A 15,765-nucleotide genomic window follows, 5' to 3' on the forward strand; every position below is an offset into this window, starting at 1 on the left:
GGCGCCGGCGTTCGGCTGCTGATTCGTGGGGCGGCGCGCGAGGTCCTGACGCGCTCCCGCCGTTCACTTCCGGCCGGCGGCCGCCGCAGCGGGGGAGCGGCCATGGGCCGGCGGGACCGGCCGGGCCGGGCCGGGGGCCTCCCGCCCGCCGGCATGAGGTGAGGAGGGGGCGGCGGAGGCCGGGCCCGGGGCGGGGGGACGCGGCCTGGCCTGGGCGAGGGGCGGCGGGGCGGGTTCGGGGCGGCCTGGGGGTGCTGCAGGGGGGCGGCTGGCGGGGGGTGCTGCGGGGTGACGGGCAGCACGGGGCAGCGTGGAGGGGCCGGTTGGCGGCAGGCCCACTGGGGAGCCCGGGGATGGAGGTTCCTGCGCCTCCCGGACTGTAGGAAGCGAAGCTGAGTGGGGGCGAGAGGGGGGGACACGGCTGGGGCTGGAAACCGCGGTGCTTGGGAAAGGCTCCTTGTCTGCACAGCCCGGTGACCTTGAGCGGCTCCTGTGGCAAACGTTTGCACCCATTGCCCCTTGTCCTGTCACCGGCTGTCACCCAGAAGAGCCTGGCTCCATCCTCCTGACACTCCCCCTTTCCATATTGATCCCCATGAATGAGCTCAGCCCTCAGTCTCCTCTTCTCCAGCTCCAGAGCCCCCAGAGCACATGGGATTTTTTTGGGTGGCCGAACTGAAGTGCTGATGGCTTTACCTAGGAGGCAGGAGGTGGGGAAGGCTGTGCAAGGCTGGGAGGTGCTGGTCCTAGGGTGTCTCTGTCCTGGTTCACAGAGAGCAGAGCAGCTGCACATCTTCAGTCAGGCTGGTTTTGTAGCTGCTTCCATCCTCAGGCAAATGTACGGAGCACAAGAGAGAAGACTTTGGAAACAGAGCTGCCAACTTCACACAGAATCGCAGAATGTCAGGGGTTGGAAGGGACCTCGGAAGCTCATCCAGTGCAACCCCCCCGCCGGAGCAGGAACACCCAGCTGAGGTTACACAGGAAGGTGTCCAGGCGGGTTGGAATGTCTGCAGAGAAGGAGACTCCACAACCTCCCTGGGCAGCCTGGGCCAGGCTCTGGCACCCTCACCGCGAACAAGTTTCTTCTCCTGTTCAAGCGGAACCTCCTGTGTTCCAGTTTGCACCCATTGCCCCTTGTCCTGTCACTGGCTGTCACCCAGAAGAGCCTGGCTCCATCCTCCTGACACTCCCCCTTTCCATATTGATCCCCATGAATGAGCTCAGCCCTCAGTCTCCTCTTCTCCAGCTCCAGAGCCCCAGCTCCTCAGCCTTTCCTCGGCAGGGAGATGCTCCACTCCCTTCAGCATCTTCGTGGCTCTAACTTAGACGAGGTTTGGCATAGTGTGGGACAGCCAAGAGTCTTCAGATTTGAGAGGCTTGTAGTGGATTTGTTTGATCTTGTGCCTTCCCTTCTCCTCTTGGAAAGGCCCCGCGCCTGCTGCTGGTTCCCAGCCCAGCGTGCTGAGCCATTAGTATGCTGAGCAGGACACATCCTTGGCCAGGGGTACACAAAGGGCCTGTCTTTAGTTGCCAAAGAATCACATTTAGATACAGCTGCAGCAAAAAAATGGTTAGGAGAACGGATTAACAGGGCTGCATTAAAAAGGGGATACATTTGGAGGGGGGTTCCTAACTAAGCTGCAGTCTGGGTTTAGACTGAAGCTGCGTCCTGTAGGTCATACCGCAAATTAGTGAGAGAGCAGAAGCAGGTACAGTCTGCTTGGTGATCCTCTGCTTTAATTTCTAGGCAGAAATTCAATAAATGCTTTTCTGTTCGTGGTGAGAAGTCACCATCTGTGTAGATCTATTGAGATGTAATTTTGGGATGGCTGCTGTTGAAATGTTGAAGTACAGAACGACTGTGGCCTGAGAGGGAAGCTGCTGTGCTTGGATTGCATTTTGGAGGGCAGGTCAGTTCTGTGGAGATTGGGCAATTACTTTGATATCAGCCTCCCCAAAATTACTTGAAAGATCATCAAAACGTTGTTGAAACTGGATGTGACTGCTCTGAGCAAGGCCCTGGGTTTAATTTCGGGAAGAATAAATGCTCCGAGAAAAACTTGGTTGCTCGCAGGATTGCAGTGACATTGTCTTTCTAATTTAAATCCTGAATGAACTTTCATAAGTTACTCATAAGAATCCAAAGAAAGTGCAGTTATTTCCCCCAGGAGGTTATGGCTAAAATTCTAAAAATCAATGACCCTTTTAAAAATTGTTATTGATTTGTTTTTCTTATTGCAACGATGAGGGTTTTTCTTAGCAACTACACCTCACCTTCCACGTGGGCAGCTCTGTTACGCACAGTTCAGTTTTTGGGTAGCAGATGAATTTTGAGTATGGACTAAACCTTCAGGCTTCACCAGGAAATTGCATTGGCTAGGCTTTATTTTTTATTAATAAAATATTAAGCTAGTAAGACTCCTAACAAGAACAAAATAATGTTTTTGTAGGTGTTGTGCGCAGATAATTTCTGTGTAGGAAGCTTCACGCTCTCTAATTATGCCTGTATTAGTGAAGCAGTAATACTGTAATTATAATTAAAGCAATGCAACTTTTGTTTAGACAAGCCATAGTATTTGTTATGCATTACCTGTCAAGTTAATTGACTGTGACAATGAAGTGTAGTTTTCTTTGTACAGGTAAAATAGGGTTTTCCCCCACGTCCCCGTTGGATCCAGATGCTCTGGGGTATTTTTAACTTCCCTGCCCATCAGCAGGAGCCATGGCCACCTGTAACACCGGCTGATGATGTTAAGCAAATATTTTGTTGGCAGAAGGGCAAGAAAATGGGCTGTTAATAGCACATGCCACCCCCCATAATTTCATAATCATAATTTCTTCCCTGTGCCAGAGGTAAATAATTGCCAGTTGTTTTGTTATTGCATTTCTAACCAAGTGGCTCTCGTCCTGTGATTTGGAGACATTGATGCTGTGGCCCTTCTGTGTGACACTGAGGATGTAAAAAAGGCCCCAGATTGGTGTGTGGTGTTGACTGCATCTCCTGTTAAATCTGAGTTTTCACTCGGTCTAGATTTCCAGGTGAATCTGTTTTCACATCTCTTGTTTTGGGACATTTGTTCCAGTCGGAGTTGCGCCGCTCTCCGACAGTTCAGCCCGTGCCTGTGCGCAAACTGAAACACCCGTTTGCCAGAGCCCGGAATATACGCTGTGATGCAGCCACAGTCAAGCCCTTTGTAGTAATTTCACAGTTTGTCGTTCCCAAAGACCCGTCAGCTTTTTTCTGATGTGGTAAGAAAGTCCTTGCGGCCAGTGAAATCATCAGTTTTGTGCTGGGATGATTCTTTTGAGAAATTCCTCTCTTTTTCCTTGTATGTATATGCCTGGCTCTGCAAGGAGGTCAGCTTATTCCAGTTTTGGTTTAATATCACCTGAGGGATCCCTGGGCTTTGAATTCCAACCCTTTCTTTGCAGGGTCTTGCTCATCAACGTGGCTGTTCGCGTTTGCCTGGTTCTCCTGTTGTTGCTCCTCTTTTCACCACCTTCTCTCTCGCCGTCACCCTCCAGCTTTTGGAAGTTCGCGGTGGAAATGCCCAGAAAAACGTGTCTGATTTGTGCAGGGAATCTAGGAACGCAAACGGAGATTTGTCACTTCTTTCTCTGTACAGAGCCTGGAACTGAAAAGTAACATCCTGCCATCTGGGAGCATCACAGACCTGGAATGAGTGGGGAGAAGCTGCTTGGGGTGACGATCCTTATGCCGGTGTGGCCGTTAAAAGGTAGCGCTTGCCGCTGGAGTGGTGCTCACCCTCCGCGGGCCTCAAAATGCTTTGCGAAGTCGAGCGAGCTTTGCTTTGCAGCAGAGCAGTCGAGGCTATAGCAAGAGCTGCTGTTAGAGTTTAACATGCAGCTCCAGAGACATCGGACGGTGCTGCCAACAGCCATGCGATGTGGCCCTGCTGTCTGAGGTCACAGTCGCAGAATCGCAGAATATCAGGGGTTGGAAGGGACCTTGAAAGCTCATCCAGTGCAACCCCCCCGCCGGAGCAGGAACACCCAGCTGAGGTTACACAGGAAGGTGTCCAGGCGGGTTGGAATGTCTGCAGAGAAGGAGACTCCACAACCTCCCTGGGCAGCCTGAGCGGCTGAGGGAGCTGGGGGTTCAGCCTGGAGAACAGGAGCTGAGGGGAGACCTTCTGATCTCTGAACTGCCTGAAAGGAGCTTGGAGCCAGGGGGGGTCGGGCTCTGCTCCCCAGGAACAAGCACCAGGACCAGAGGAAACGGCCTCAAGTTGCGCCAGGGGAGGTTGAGGTTGGATGTGGGGAACAATTTCTTCCCCCAAGGGCTGTGGGGCATTGGAACAGGCTGCCCAGGGCAGTGCTGGAGTCACCATCCCTGGAGGGGTTGGACAGACGGACATGAGGTTCTCAGGGACATGGGGCAGTGCCAGGGCTGGGGAACGGTTGGACTCGATGATTTTGAGGGGCTTTTCCAATCGAACCGATTCTATGATCATCTACTGACCGTGTCTCTCGTTTCAGCCACCAGCACTGTTCGTCTGATCCGTGAAGACAGGAGGGCTGAGCCTGGATCTGCTCTGTACTTTTGAGGTAGATTTGGGGCACGCTGCCGCTCCCACCCTGCTCCAAGGGGTCATGGAGGACAAACGCAACATCCCCATCATTGAGTGGGAGCACCTGGATAAAAGGAAATTCTACGTGTTTGGGATTTGCATGACTATGATGATCCGGGTGAGCGTTTACCCTTTCACACTCATCCGGACACGGTTGCAGGTTCAGAAGGGCAAGAGCCTGTACAATGGGACTTTTGATGCCTTTGTGAAAATCCTGCGGACAGAAGGGGCAACTGGGCTGTACCGGGGCTTTTTGGTCAACACTTTCACCCTGATCTCTGGACAGTGCTATGTGACAACGTATGAGCTCACTCGCAAGTATGTGTCGCGGTACAACAACAACAATGCTGTGAAGTCTCTGGTGGCAGGTGGCTCAGCTTCCCTGGTAGCCCAGAGCATCACCGTGCCCATCGATGTGATCTCCCAGCACCTCATGATGCAGAGGAAGGGGGAAAGCATGGGCAGGTTTATGGTGCAGAACCAAGATGGCAAGCGGATGTTGGTCTTTGGCCAAACCAAGGACATCATTGTACAGATTTTCAAGGCCGATGGCTTTAGAGGCTTCTACAGGGGCTACGTGGCCTCGCTGCTCACCTATATTCCCAACAGTGCGGTCTGGTGGCCCTTCTACCACTTCTATGCTGGTAAGTGAAGGAGACTTTGAAAGTATCTTGTCCCAGGAGACCTAGAAGCCCCTCAGATCAACTCTGAAACTGTGGAACCTGTGTGATTTGCTTCCTCTCTTTGATTTGGGGTGGGAGCAGAACGTGGCTTGAAACAAAGAGCTGTATTCTGCAAGTGTGGGGTGGGGGTTTAACAGAGCAGCGTTGTTTTAAATGCAGAGTTAAAGAACAGAGATCTGAGTGCAAGAGGACTTAAATCTAGATGGCTCTAGGCAAAAGGGACTCGATGCAGCTACTTTCTCTTCCGCTAATCCCAAATAATGGAAGCGGGGAAGGCTGTTGTCTGGCATCAGGCGGAGTTTTGAAGCCACTGTATAAGTATAATTCATCTTTCAGATCCCATGGACTCAGGAGTCTCGTATATGGCAAAAGGACTTCTAGGCTGCAAATCTCACGGCAAAACCAAACAATAGGCAGAGACAAAGGCTGGATCTTCCATGGTTTTGTGTCTAAGATCATGCTTTAGTTTCCGGAGTTTTAAAACTGGCACTAAGCTTTGTGATATAAAGCTACACTTAACAGTATATTCTCTCCAGCTCAGTGCTGGTAATCCTCAGGGATTTCCCAAATTCTGAGATATTGGCCAGCTAAGGTTTATTGCCCCTCCCCGAGAATCCTTTAGATTTCTGTCTTGCAGCTTTGCATGTGGTTTTTAGACTAATACTTACTTAGTAGCAATCTCTCTAAAGGTAATGATAATGAGAGGCTCAGATTTCACTGTACTGGGCTCAAAGTATATCTTGGCAATTACCTGCTTTTAAAAATACAGTTGTCTCAAATGTCTAGTTTGCTTTCCAGAGCGGGCACGTTCTGGAACCAGTGGCGAGCGCTGGTTACGGATCCGTGCTGCTGGTGTTGGTCCAGTCTGAACTTTTTGAGAGCGCTCCCTTCGCTCTCCACATCAAGAATTTTTAATACCGAAATCCAGCGTTTTAATCGTGCCCAAAAAGGTTCAAAAGTGGCCGTTGAAGAACGGGGGACTTTTGAACTGTCTTGCAAACGACTTGAACACATCAAAGTGTAGGAGATTGGAATCCCGTTTGCCGGGTGGTAGGAGCAGAGTGAGGAGATCCCTGGGGTGAGTGTCCCGCAGCGGGATGCCACATAGACACCTCTTGGACAACGTTCTTGGTGATGGTGACAGTGTTCTCAATCTGCGCCAACCTCCGAGACAGCTTCTCGTAATCTTGTGTAAAGGTTTCCCACACACACACACGCCTTTTAAAGGGGGGGTAGCTGTTTTCCGTACTCTGTTTTGGGGACATACAAGCTTATTCTGCCCTATTTGCCTGGGCTGGTGGCAGGTTGTAAATCTGGGATTCTGCCCACTGCACATCAGCCTAAATTAGCTGCTGGAGTTCAGGAACTGCAACCACTTGCCTGAAACTTTACTCTCTCTCTCCCATTCCCAGAACAGCTTTCTAGCTTGACTCCTAAGGACTGTCCCCATCTCCTCCTGCAAGCCATATCGGGGCCGCTCGCAGCTGCCACGGCTTCCACGCTCACCAACCCCATGGACGTCATCAGGGCGCGGGTTCAGGTAAGAGCTCAGCCTGCTCAGCACGTCCGTCTGCTGCGCCAGCGCGACACAGGGGTGCGGTTCACTCGCAGCTCTTTGATCTCTGTGGCTCCAGGTAAACGGCTCCTCTTCTCTCTCTGCTCGTCGGTTGTGTTGTCCAGATATCACACTGCTTAATTTGCGCTTGGCATTAATAAGCTCAGCTAGCAACGCTGCAGTTGCCTCGACTGCTCAAATGAGGTTCCCCGGCAGATGTGGCATCCATCAGAAAAGGAGAGATGCTTCCAGCATGTCAGTTTTAGTCAGACTTGAGCTGTCCCGTCGATTCAGCTCCTTCTAGATGGGGGCAGATGGGAGGAAGGAGGAGCAAAGTCTAAGAACCCACTTTAAGACTTCTTGCTTTTGCCGTCCTCTTTAGGGAGTTCTGGAGACTAGATCAAGGTTATTGGACTGGCTGATCTGTAGCCTCTAGAGCCTTTGTTTAGCGCAGAACCCCGGAGCAGCTCAGTGTGAGGTGTGGCAGCTCTGTGAGTGTTTGTTCTGGTGTTTCAGGTGGAAGGCAAGAGCTCCATCGTCCTCACCTTCAAACAGCTCATGGCGGAGGAAGGTCCCTGGGGCCTGACTAAAGGCCTCTCTGCCCGGATCATCTCGGCCACTCCTTCCACCATCGTCATCGTGGTGGGGTACGAAACTCTGAAGAAGCTGAGCCTCCGCCCGGAGCTGGTGGATTCGAGACACTGGTAGAGGAGAAACCTTTTTCAGAGAAGAAGAACTCTCTGAATCTCGACTGTGACGGTTGGAAGCCGGGGAGGACAGGCTGCTGCCGTCTCCTTAGTCTCTGGCTGCTTTCACAGTACAAGGCAGAAGCAGGAGCAACCGCAATTCACTTCTTTGGATTTAGTTGTTAAAACAGAGCTCTGCTGCTGTTTCTGCTTAAAACTATCAAAATGTGACCCTGGGCAACGTTGTTTGCCTGTAACGGTTCATTGAAGAGCAGCCAGGTGTGTGAATGCATCCTGGCAAGTCCCTAATTCCCTTTTTTAAATTAAAGACTCACTGGCTGAAGCAAAAAGCCAGTTTATTCTTTAAATTATTTTAATAGTTGCCAAACTTCTGAGGAGGGGAGACAGCAGCAGAGCCCTCTGGTGGGTGCGTGTTGCTTGCAGTTGTACTGTACAGAGTAGACAAGTAAATTTCTCCAGTTGCCCACGTTTATTTCTAGAAGATGTGAGGCGAGAGTAACCTGGAACCACTTAAGACTTTATTAACTGTGTTTTGCATAGATCTGTACATACCTTTTTTGTATGTTCTTGGAAAATGTTTCCTATCTCTCATCCTTCAAACAGCAAGCTGACTGGTAGGCCAGTTAGGAGTTGAGTTGGCTGTTTGTTGTTAGCTGATGGCAATTTTGACACCTAACCTATGTTTTTAATTTGTTATTATTTAATATTTTTATTTTAGGGAGGCTTATTCTGATTTCTAGGGGACCGAGTGGTTGTTCTGTGGCCTTATTCAATGTGAGTGTCAATACTGCATGTTCAGGGTGGCCGCTGCCACTTCCCACCTTGATTTAGTTTAAGCACAAAATAACCGTGGAGTTTGGAAGTGTCAGATTGCTGAGCTGCCAGCAGCCAAGGGAAAACTGAATGTGAGCTGAGCTACACCTGGATGTGAGGTGGGGAAGAAAAAAGCTTGTACTGGCTTTTGATCCAGTTCAAACCTGATTGGCATGTTCATATTGAATAAGAAGTAATGGTTCACTAGTACTTTATATGTTTAAATCCCGCTCATCCTGTTTGGGGAGGGCAGGGATGATTCTTTGCACACTCTTGCTGGATCAAAATCTTAAGGCATGGTCTGTGTTTTTTAGCAGATGGAGCGATGAAGCAAGAGGCTGCTCTTTGGGGAGGAGGAATGAAGGGCTTGTTTGACTTCACTCTGCTGGTCTCGGTAGTTGAGATTTGCCCCTCGTGGTTCCAGCCCACACGTGGTGCTCGTGGGGTGTCTGGGGGGTGCGGGATATATCGCCCCTCGCTTCCTCTCGCTGCTGTCGCGGGAGGCCGTGGTTGTAGCGCGCTCCTCGCTGGCTCTTCACCTGGGACTTGCCAAGTCTGGCTCTTGCCTTTGTCCCCACGTCTGCGGTTCAGTCCACGCGGGGACTGGATATGCCGCAGTTTCTGCTGGAGGTGGAACAACCACAGATGCTGCTGAAGAGAAAAACTTTTGTGTTGGAGGGCAGAACTTGGTTATAAGATACAGTACAGATGAGTCATCAAAGACCTTTTAATCCCACCTTTGTTTTCTGCAGCATTAAATGAGGTGACGTGTGCCAGCGCCACCAACAGAGCTGTTGAGGCAGCACATAGTGCAAGCGGCTCTGCTGTCGCGTTTTTCTTGTTCAAAAGACGACACCAATCAACTCTAGTAGTGGATTCTGCTCTAAAAACTGGAACAGCAGCATCACAAGATTGCAAGGAGGTATCCTGAGCGTATGGTAGCCCTGTTCTCACACGAAGGTGGTAGCAATACCAATATTAAATGAAACAGTAATAATCAGCCTCTGCTCGTTACCAGCAGGGCAATGCTTGGTGTGCGTTGCAGAAGCGGCAGACGGCACGAATGTAAGGAGATGCTCTCAAGCTGAATATTCCTCTTACCCAGCAAAATTCTTGACGACTAATAAACTTCAGAGACCTGCAATTCACCACTCGAATTTCAAAGCACGTTAGTCTTGGGGAGCGCACTTGCTGGGGGCGTCTGCCAGTTCCTCAGCGCGCAACGAAGCTTTTCATGTTTTGCCTTCTGAGCAGCACGAGGATTGACCTGACCAGCGGAGACTGCCTGAAAAAACAATGAGAGTGACTGGCACCAAGCTGAACCAGCCCGAAAACAACAGGCGAAAGCACCTGTAGTACCTGGAGCCGCAGATGAGCCCAGACCCTCCATTACAAACCGTGTGTAGTTCTGGTTTAGCTCTTACGAGCAGGACCTTGGCAAGGGAAAAATGCATGAGACCTGTTGTTTTTCCCTCTTTTTCCGTGCCGAACTTGGGTTATTCTTCTCCTTTTGAATTCTTCAGACTTGATCGTTTGATTTCATTAAATGATCGAGAATATTAGTTTGTGGGCAGACTGGTGGGGGTTCCAGGGGGGTCTTAAGAGAGGGATGGCTTCTATTTATCACTCTGCTCGAGGGCCTGGCTCGCTGGCCCTGCTGTGACACGGCAGAGGAAGCATTTCACCCCCGTCTGCTTATTACTTTATTTTATTAATTTTATAAAAAGAAGCAGCAGTTCTGCCTTGTCTCTAGGCTGAGGCGGGATTCGCAGAGGCCACGCCCCCCGGCCCAGGCCACGCCCCTTCGACCACGCCCCCTCGATCACGCTCCCGCGCGTCCCAAAAGGCGCGTCCTCGTACCGCCCCACTCCGCATGCGCAGCCGCCCAGGGGCGGGTCCCCCGCGCAACCACCAATGGCAGCGGCGCCCCGCGTCGGCGGCAGCCAATGGGCGGCGGCGGCGCGGCAGTTGGGCCATGGCGGCGGCGCGGAGCGGCGCTGAGGGCGCTGCGGCGGGCGGACAAGGCGGCCCGTCCGGCTCCTCCGGTTCCCCCGGTTCCCCCGGTTCCCCCGCCCCGGCGGCGTCGGGCCGTGCCCAGCTCTTCACCGCCGTGGTGGACACGTTCCTGCAGAAGCTCGTGGCAGCCGGGAGGTGAGGTGCGGGTGGGGTCCCGCCGGGGAGAACCGGAGCCCGACCGTGAGGAGGCCCCGGCCCCTCCGGTTCACACAGTGACAGAGTGTCAGGGGTTGGAAGGGACCTCGGAAGCTCATCCAGTGCAACCCCCCCGCCGGAGCAGGAACACCCAGCTGAGGTTACACAGGAAGGTGTCCAGGCGGGTTGGAATGTCTGCAGAGAAGGAGACTCCACAACCTCCCTGGGCAGCCTGGGCCAGGCTCTGGCACCCTCACCGCGAACAAGTTTCTTCTCCTATTCAAGCGGAACCTCCTGTGTTCCAGTTTGCACCCATTGCCCCTTGTCCTGTCACTGGCTGTCACCCAGAAGAGCCTGGCTCCATCCTCCTGACACTCCCCCTTTCCATATTGATCCCCATGAATGAGCTCAGCCCTCAGTCTCCTCTTCTCCAGCTCCAGAGCCCCAGCTCCTCAGCCTTTCCTCAGCAGGGAGATGCTCCACTCCCTTCAGCATCTTGGTGGCTGTGCTGGACTCTCTCCAGCAGTTCCCTGTCCTGCTGGAGCTGAGGGGCCCAGAACTGGGCACAATATTCCAGCTGCGGCCTCCCCAGGGCAGAGCAGAGGGGCAGGAGAATCTCTCTGGACCTACTGACCACCCCCCTTCTAATCCCCCCAGGTCCCATTGGCCTTCCTGGCCACAAGGGCCCAGTGCTGGCTCATAGTCACCCCACTGTCCCCCAGCACCCCCAGCTCCCTTTTCACAGCTCTCCAACAGCTCATTCCCCAACTGACACTGGAACCTGGGGTTGTTCCTGCCCAGACACAAGACTCTACACTTGCCTTTGTTATATTTCATTAATTTTTTCCCCACCCAGTTACCAGAGGTTTGCAGACTGCTACCGCTGCTTCTACAAGCTGCAGCCCCTGATGACGAGGAGCATTTATGATCAGTTCATATCCCAGCTGCAGGCGTACATCCAGGTGAGCGGGGAAGGGGTGTGTGCTCGGTGCTCGGGGTCTGAATGCCTTCAAATGAACGGCAGCAAATGCATTACTTGAATTGCAAAACCTGAAAGTTCACACTGCTCCTCAGAGATTCTTCCAGACATCTTTGTCTTCCCAAGAAAGAGCTGTAGAATCACAGAAAGGACCCTTAAGATCATCAAGTCATAGAATCATAGAATGTCCTGACTTGGAAGGACCCATGAGGATCATGGAGTCCAACTCCTGTCCCTGCACAGGACACCCCACAGTTCACACCATGTGTCTGAGGATGTTGTCCAATCTCTTCTTGAATACTGTCAGGCTGGGGCCGTGACACCTCCCTGGGGAGCCTGTTCCAGTGTCCAGCACCTCTGGGTGAAGAACCTTTTCCTCATGTCCAACTGACCCTCCCTGGCACATCTTCCTGCCATTCCCTGGGTTCTGTCACTGTCACAGAGAGAAGAGCTCAGCCCTGCTCCCCTGCTGAGGAAGCTGCAGCCCCATGAGCTCTGCCCTCAGTCTCCTCTTCTCCAGGCTGAACAAACCCAGGGACTTCAGCCGCTCCTCATATGGTTTCCCCTCCAAACCCTTCACCAACTTTGTGGCCTCCTCTGGACACCCTCCAGCAGCTTTATCTCTTTTTACCCTGTGTCCCCAGCCCTGCACACAGTGAATGCTCCAGGTGAGGCCACCCCAGCGCAGAGCAGAGCGGGACAATCCCCTCCCTGTAGAATGAACACTGCCAAGGCCACCACTTAACCAAGTCCGTGAGCACCATGTCTACATGTCTTTTAAACACCTCCAGGGATGGTGACTGATGGCTGGTGGTTCCCAGGATCACCCTGGGAAAAGCAGAACGATGCCTGTGTCAGCTCAGTTTGCTGAACCCTTGTGGTGTTTTCCCTTCCCTTCTCTTCCCTTCTTTTCTCCCCTTTCCTCCCCTCTCCCCTTTCCTCCCCTCTCCCCTTTCCTCCCCTCTCCCCTTTCCTCCCCTCTCCCCTTTCCTCCCCTCTCCCCTTTCCTCCCCTCTCCCCTTTCCTCCCCTCTCCCCTTTCCTCCCCTCTCCCCTTTCCTCCCCTCTCCCCTTTCCTCCCCTCTCCCCTTTCCTCCCCTCTCCCCTTTCCTCCCCTCTCCCCTTTCCTCCCCTCTCCCCTTTCCTCCCCTCTCCCCTTTCCTCCCCTCTCCCCTTTCCTCCCCTCTCCCCTTTCCTCCCCTCTCCCCTTTCCTCCCCTCTCCCCTTTCCTCCCCTCTCCCCTTTCCTCCCCTCTCCCCTTTCCTCCCCTCTCCCCTTTCCTCCCCTCTCCCCTTTCCTCCCCTCTCCCCTTTCCTCCCCTCTCCCCTCTCCCCTTCTTCCTTCCCAGGAGGAGATTCAGGAGGTGAAGGAGGAAGGGAACCTGGAGCTGCTCCTGAATTCGCTGGATAAGATCGTGGAGGAGACAGAGAACCGGGACGAGCCTGCGTGGTACGAGCAGTCTGGGAGTGTGTGTGTGTGTGGAGGATCTTTCTTCAAGGGAAGTCAGTTCCCACATGATGATTTGGTCACGTCAATATGTCCTTGTGCTGCAAAGGAATTTTTTGAAACCTTATGTCTCTTAAAAGCGACGTCATAGCATCTAAAGCATCCAAAAAAAAGTTTTATTTGTACTTCTCTAGGTTGTGTGTCTCTGCTTCCTCCGCGCAAGGAGGTTAGTGCCCTTGAGACCAGAGGGGAGGTGAACTCAAAAATAATTCTGAATAATTCACAAGCGTGACGGTGTGTTTTACCGACAGCTACTGTTGTAATAGCAAATCTCGCATCAACACTTCTTGTTGGGGCGCCTTGCTTGGGGATCCAGCAGGTACTGGAAGTTGTACACGCTGCCTTTTGTTTGGCCTAAAGAAAGGCTGGGGCTTTTATATCAAAAGCATCATCACAATTTCTTATTTCTCTGTTTAGGGAAGTTAATTCCATCCTGCCTGGACTGAGGGCAGGGGTTTGGGCAGGATTCCTCCCATTCCTTCACATCTGGCATCGGGGGGCTGCGCAATGGGGCACCCAAATTGCCAGATCCGCTGAGCTAACACGTTACAGCAGCAGCTCGGCTTACAGTTAACGTGTGTGAGACTCATTGCTGGGTGACACTGTTGTTCTCCAGTTGCTTCACGTCCCGGTTGTTCGCAGGCGGCCCAGTGGGATCCCCGAGGAGGACATTCGAAGCACCATGGTGCCGTACCTGCTGAAACACAGGTCCTACCTGCGCAAAGTCCTGAAGCAGAAGGAGGAGGAGAACGGCAAGGTGGCGGAATCCGTGCTCGCAGGGAGGGAGAGGATCGCGGAGCTGCAACAGCTGATCCAGGCTCGCAAGCACGCCTGGCAGGTAAAAATTAGTAGGTTGAGAGAGGTTCTCCTGCCCCTCTGCTCTGCCCTGGGGAGGCCGCATCTGGAATATTGTGTCCAGTTTTGGGCCCCTCAGCTCCAGCAGAACAGGGAACTGCTGGAGAGAGTCCAGCGCAGCCACCAAGATGCTGAAGGGAGTGGAGCATCTCCCTGCCGAGGAAAGGCTGAGGAGCTGGGGCTCTGGAGCTGGAGAAGAGGAGACTGGGGGCTGAGCTCATTCATGGGGATCAATATGGAAAGGGGGAGTGTCAGGAGGATGGAGCCAGGCTCTTCTGGGTGACAGCCAGTGACAGGACAAGGGGCAATGGGTGCAAACTGGAACACAGGAGGTTCCGCTTGAATAGGAGAAGAAACTTGTTCGCGGTGAGGGTGCCAGAGCCTGGCCCAGGCTGCCCAGGGAGGTTGTGGAGTCTCCTTCTGTGCAGACATTCCAACCCGCCTGGACACCTTCCTGTGTAACCTCAGCTGGGTGTTCCTGCTCCGGCGGGGGGATTGCACTGGATGAGCTATCGAGGTCCCTTCCAACCCCTGACGTTCTGCGATTCTGTGAAATAAGCAAAGAAATCAAACCCCCTTGTCTTTGCAGCGTCATCCCGAACGGAACACCGTTCTGTGGCTTGATAAGCAAACAGCTGCACTTTATTTCATATATATTATACTTACCAAAGGCCTCAGCAGCAGGCAAGTACTGCTGAAACGGGCCTGGGCATTTTCATTATGGGTTGGGGGTGTTTTGCCCTCTGTGCTGGGCGGGACGTTTCTGGGGGAAGATGAGCAGGTTGTGTCTGTATGTGCTGTTTTATATCAGCCTTTGTGTCCTGGACACATCTGCAGCAAAAAGCAGATTGGTGTCCGATTTATGTATTTCTACTGCATCAATCCAGCGACAATATAAAAGGATTTAGATATGGGGTAAATAAAGGTATAAATGACTAAAATGAGATGAAACACAGGTACAAAACTTTAATTGTAATTGTTTCTGCACACAGAAGAGGAGACAAATTTTGTGGTGCAATCCATGACTACAGGCCACTAGAGAACACAAACCCAAGTATAGCGGTCAAAAATCCTATAGTCATGGTGAGGAAAGGAGAAAAAAACCTGGTCCAGAACTTGGTTTCTACTCCTTTTCTCAACAGAAAAAGGCCAACACTTGCTCCAGTTTAAATTCAGGCTCATACCAAGGCCCCACCAGCTCGTTTACCACATCTTACAGGTTTTCTTTATTCCAGTGATGCAGTGTCAGCTATTCAACAATAAATGCTGCATCCCTCGTAACTGACAGCAGAGAGTACGTGCAATTAAGGCCGCAAAGCGAGTCCAGCCTTGATGAGATAATCGCTTATGGGTAAAGGGAAGATGGTGCTGGATCAGTGCTGTCCACACCCAGACACTTCTCTGGCTTGAGCAGCGGTTGTTTTTTCCTTCCAGGCAATTAGTAAAGAGCAACGAGAACTCATCAGGACGTTCACAGAGCCCCAGTGAGGGGGATTTATCTCCGTCTCCAAAGTGCCGACATCTGTTGGGCAGCGGGACCGTGCGCGGCACGTTCAAACCACCCAGAATCGTCTTGTCGGGCCAGTCCAAACTTGCACTGGGACCGAAAAGCTGCCACACTTGTGCAATTCGGTCGTAGCTTGTGAAATAAAAAAAAAAGAATACATCAGGATCTTTGAGAACGGCTGATAATTTCTTATTCACTGCCCAGCTCAACAGGGAGGAGAATCCTACAGATGGGATTGCCGGGGCGCATCTGGACACTCACACGCATCTTTAGCACCGTGACAACCGTGAGTCTGGCTTAATAAAGCCGAGTTTGTGGCCTTGAGGGTATTTTAGAGAAAAATTAGTGCTGTATGCACTGTGCTGTGCCCAGGAATGAGGAGCTGGGGGGCTGTAGCACACGAAGGCCACGGTCA

General features: G+C 52.3%; 2 protein-coding genes across 3 annotated transcripts; both read left to right on the forward strand.

The window, feature by feature from the left end:
* The first annotated feature begins 76 nt into the window (after positions 1-76).
* SLC25A44 (solute carrier family 25 member 44) lies at positions 77-9,843 on the forward strand. 2 transcript variants are annotated; one of them, XR_010607712.1, is made up of 6 exons: positions 77-158; positions 3,630-3,740; positions 4,504-5,239; positions 6,691-6,818; positions 7,350-8,314; positions 8,668-9,843. XR_010607712.1 is itself a non-coding variant. In XM_065653703.1 (5 exons), exons 3-5 carry the CDS (start codon positions 4,618-4,620, stop codon positions 7,539-7,541), a joined length of 942 nt encoding a protein of 313 aa, XP_065509775.1. In that variant the 5' UTR covers positions 77-158; positions 3,630-3,740; positions 4,504-4,617; the 3' UTR covers positions 7,542-9,843. The 2 variants fall into 2 exon arrangements, 1 of the variants encoding a protein (XP_065509775.1); XM_065653703.1 differs by having other exon boundaries at positions 7,350-9,843.
* Positions 9,844-10,328: 485 nt separating this feature from the next.
* On the forward strand, positions 10,329-15,508 carry PMF1 (polyamine modulated factor 1). Its single transcript, XM_065653507.1, has 5 exons — positions 10,329-10,504; positions 11,361-11,466; positions 12,831-12,931; positions 13,631-13,826; positions 15,278-15,508. Exons 1-5 carry the CDS (start codon positions 10,329-10,331, stop codon positions 15,329-15,331), a joined length of 633 nt encoding a protein of 210 aa, XP_065509579.1. The 3' UTR covers positions 15,332-15,508.
* Positions 15,509-15,765: the final 257 nt, after the last annotated feature.

Source organism: Caloenas nicobarica, chromosome 31 (assembly GCF_036013445.1).
Source record: "Caloenas nicobarica isolate bCalNic1 chromosome 31, bCalNic1.hap1, whole genome shotgun sequence".
Lineage (NCBI taxonomy): Eukaryota > Metazoa > Chordata > Aves > Columbiformes > Columbidae > Caloenas > Caloenas nicobarica.

Bases quoted from the DNA above. Each gene is read 5' to 3' on its own strand.
- SLC25A44 (XM_065653703.1), top strand. From the start codon at position 4,618: ATGGAGGACAAACGCAACATCCCCATCATTGAGTGGGAGCACCTGGAT. The intron at 5,240-6,690 runs GTAAGTGAAGGA...TCCCATTCCCAG, and splicing joins CTTCTACCACTTCTATGCTG to AACAGCTTTCTAGCTTGACT. The intron at 6,819-7,349 runs GTAAGAGCTCAG...CTGGTGTTTCAG, and splicing joins TCATCAGGGCGCGGGTTCAG to GTGGAAGGCAAGAGCTCCAT.
- PMF1 (XM_065653507.1), top strand. From the start codon at position 10,329: ATGGCGGCGGCGCGGAGCGGCGCTGAGGGCGCTGCGGCGGGCGGACAA. The intron at 12,932-13,630 runs GTACGAGCAGTC...GGTTGTTCGCAG, and splicing joins AACCGGGACGAGCCTGCGTG to GCGGCCCAGTGGGATCCCCG. The intron at 13,827-15,277 runs GTAAAAATTAGT...TTTTCCTTCCAG, and splicing joins CTCGCAAGCACGCCTGGCAG to GCAATTAGTAAAGAGCAACG.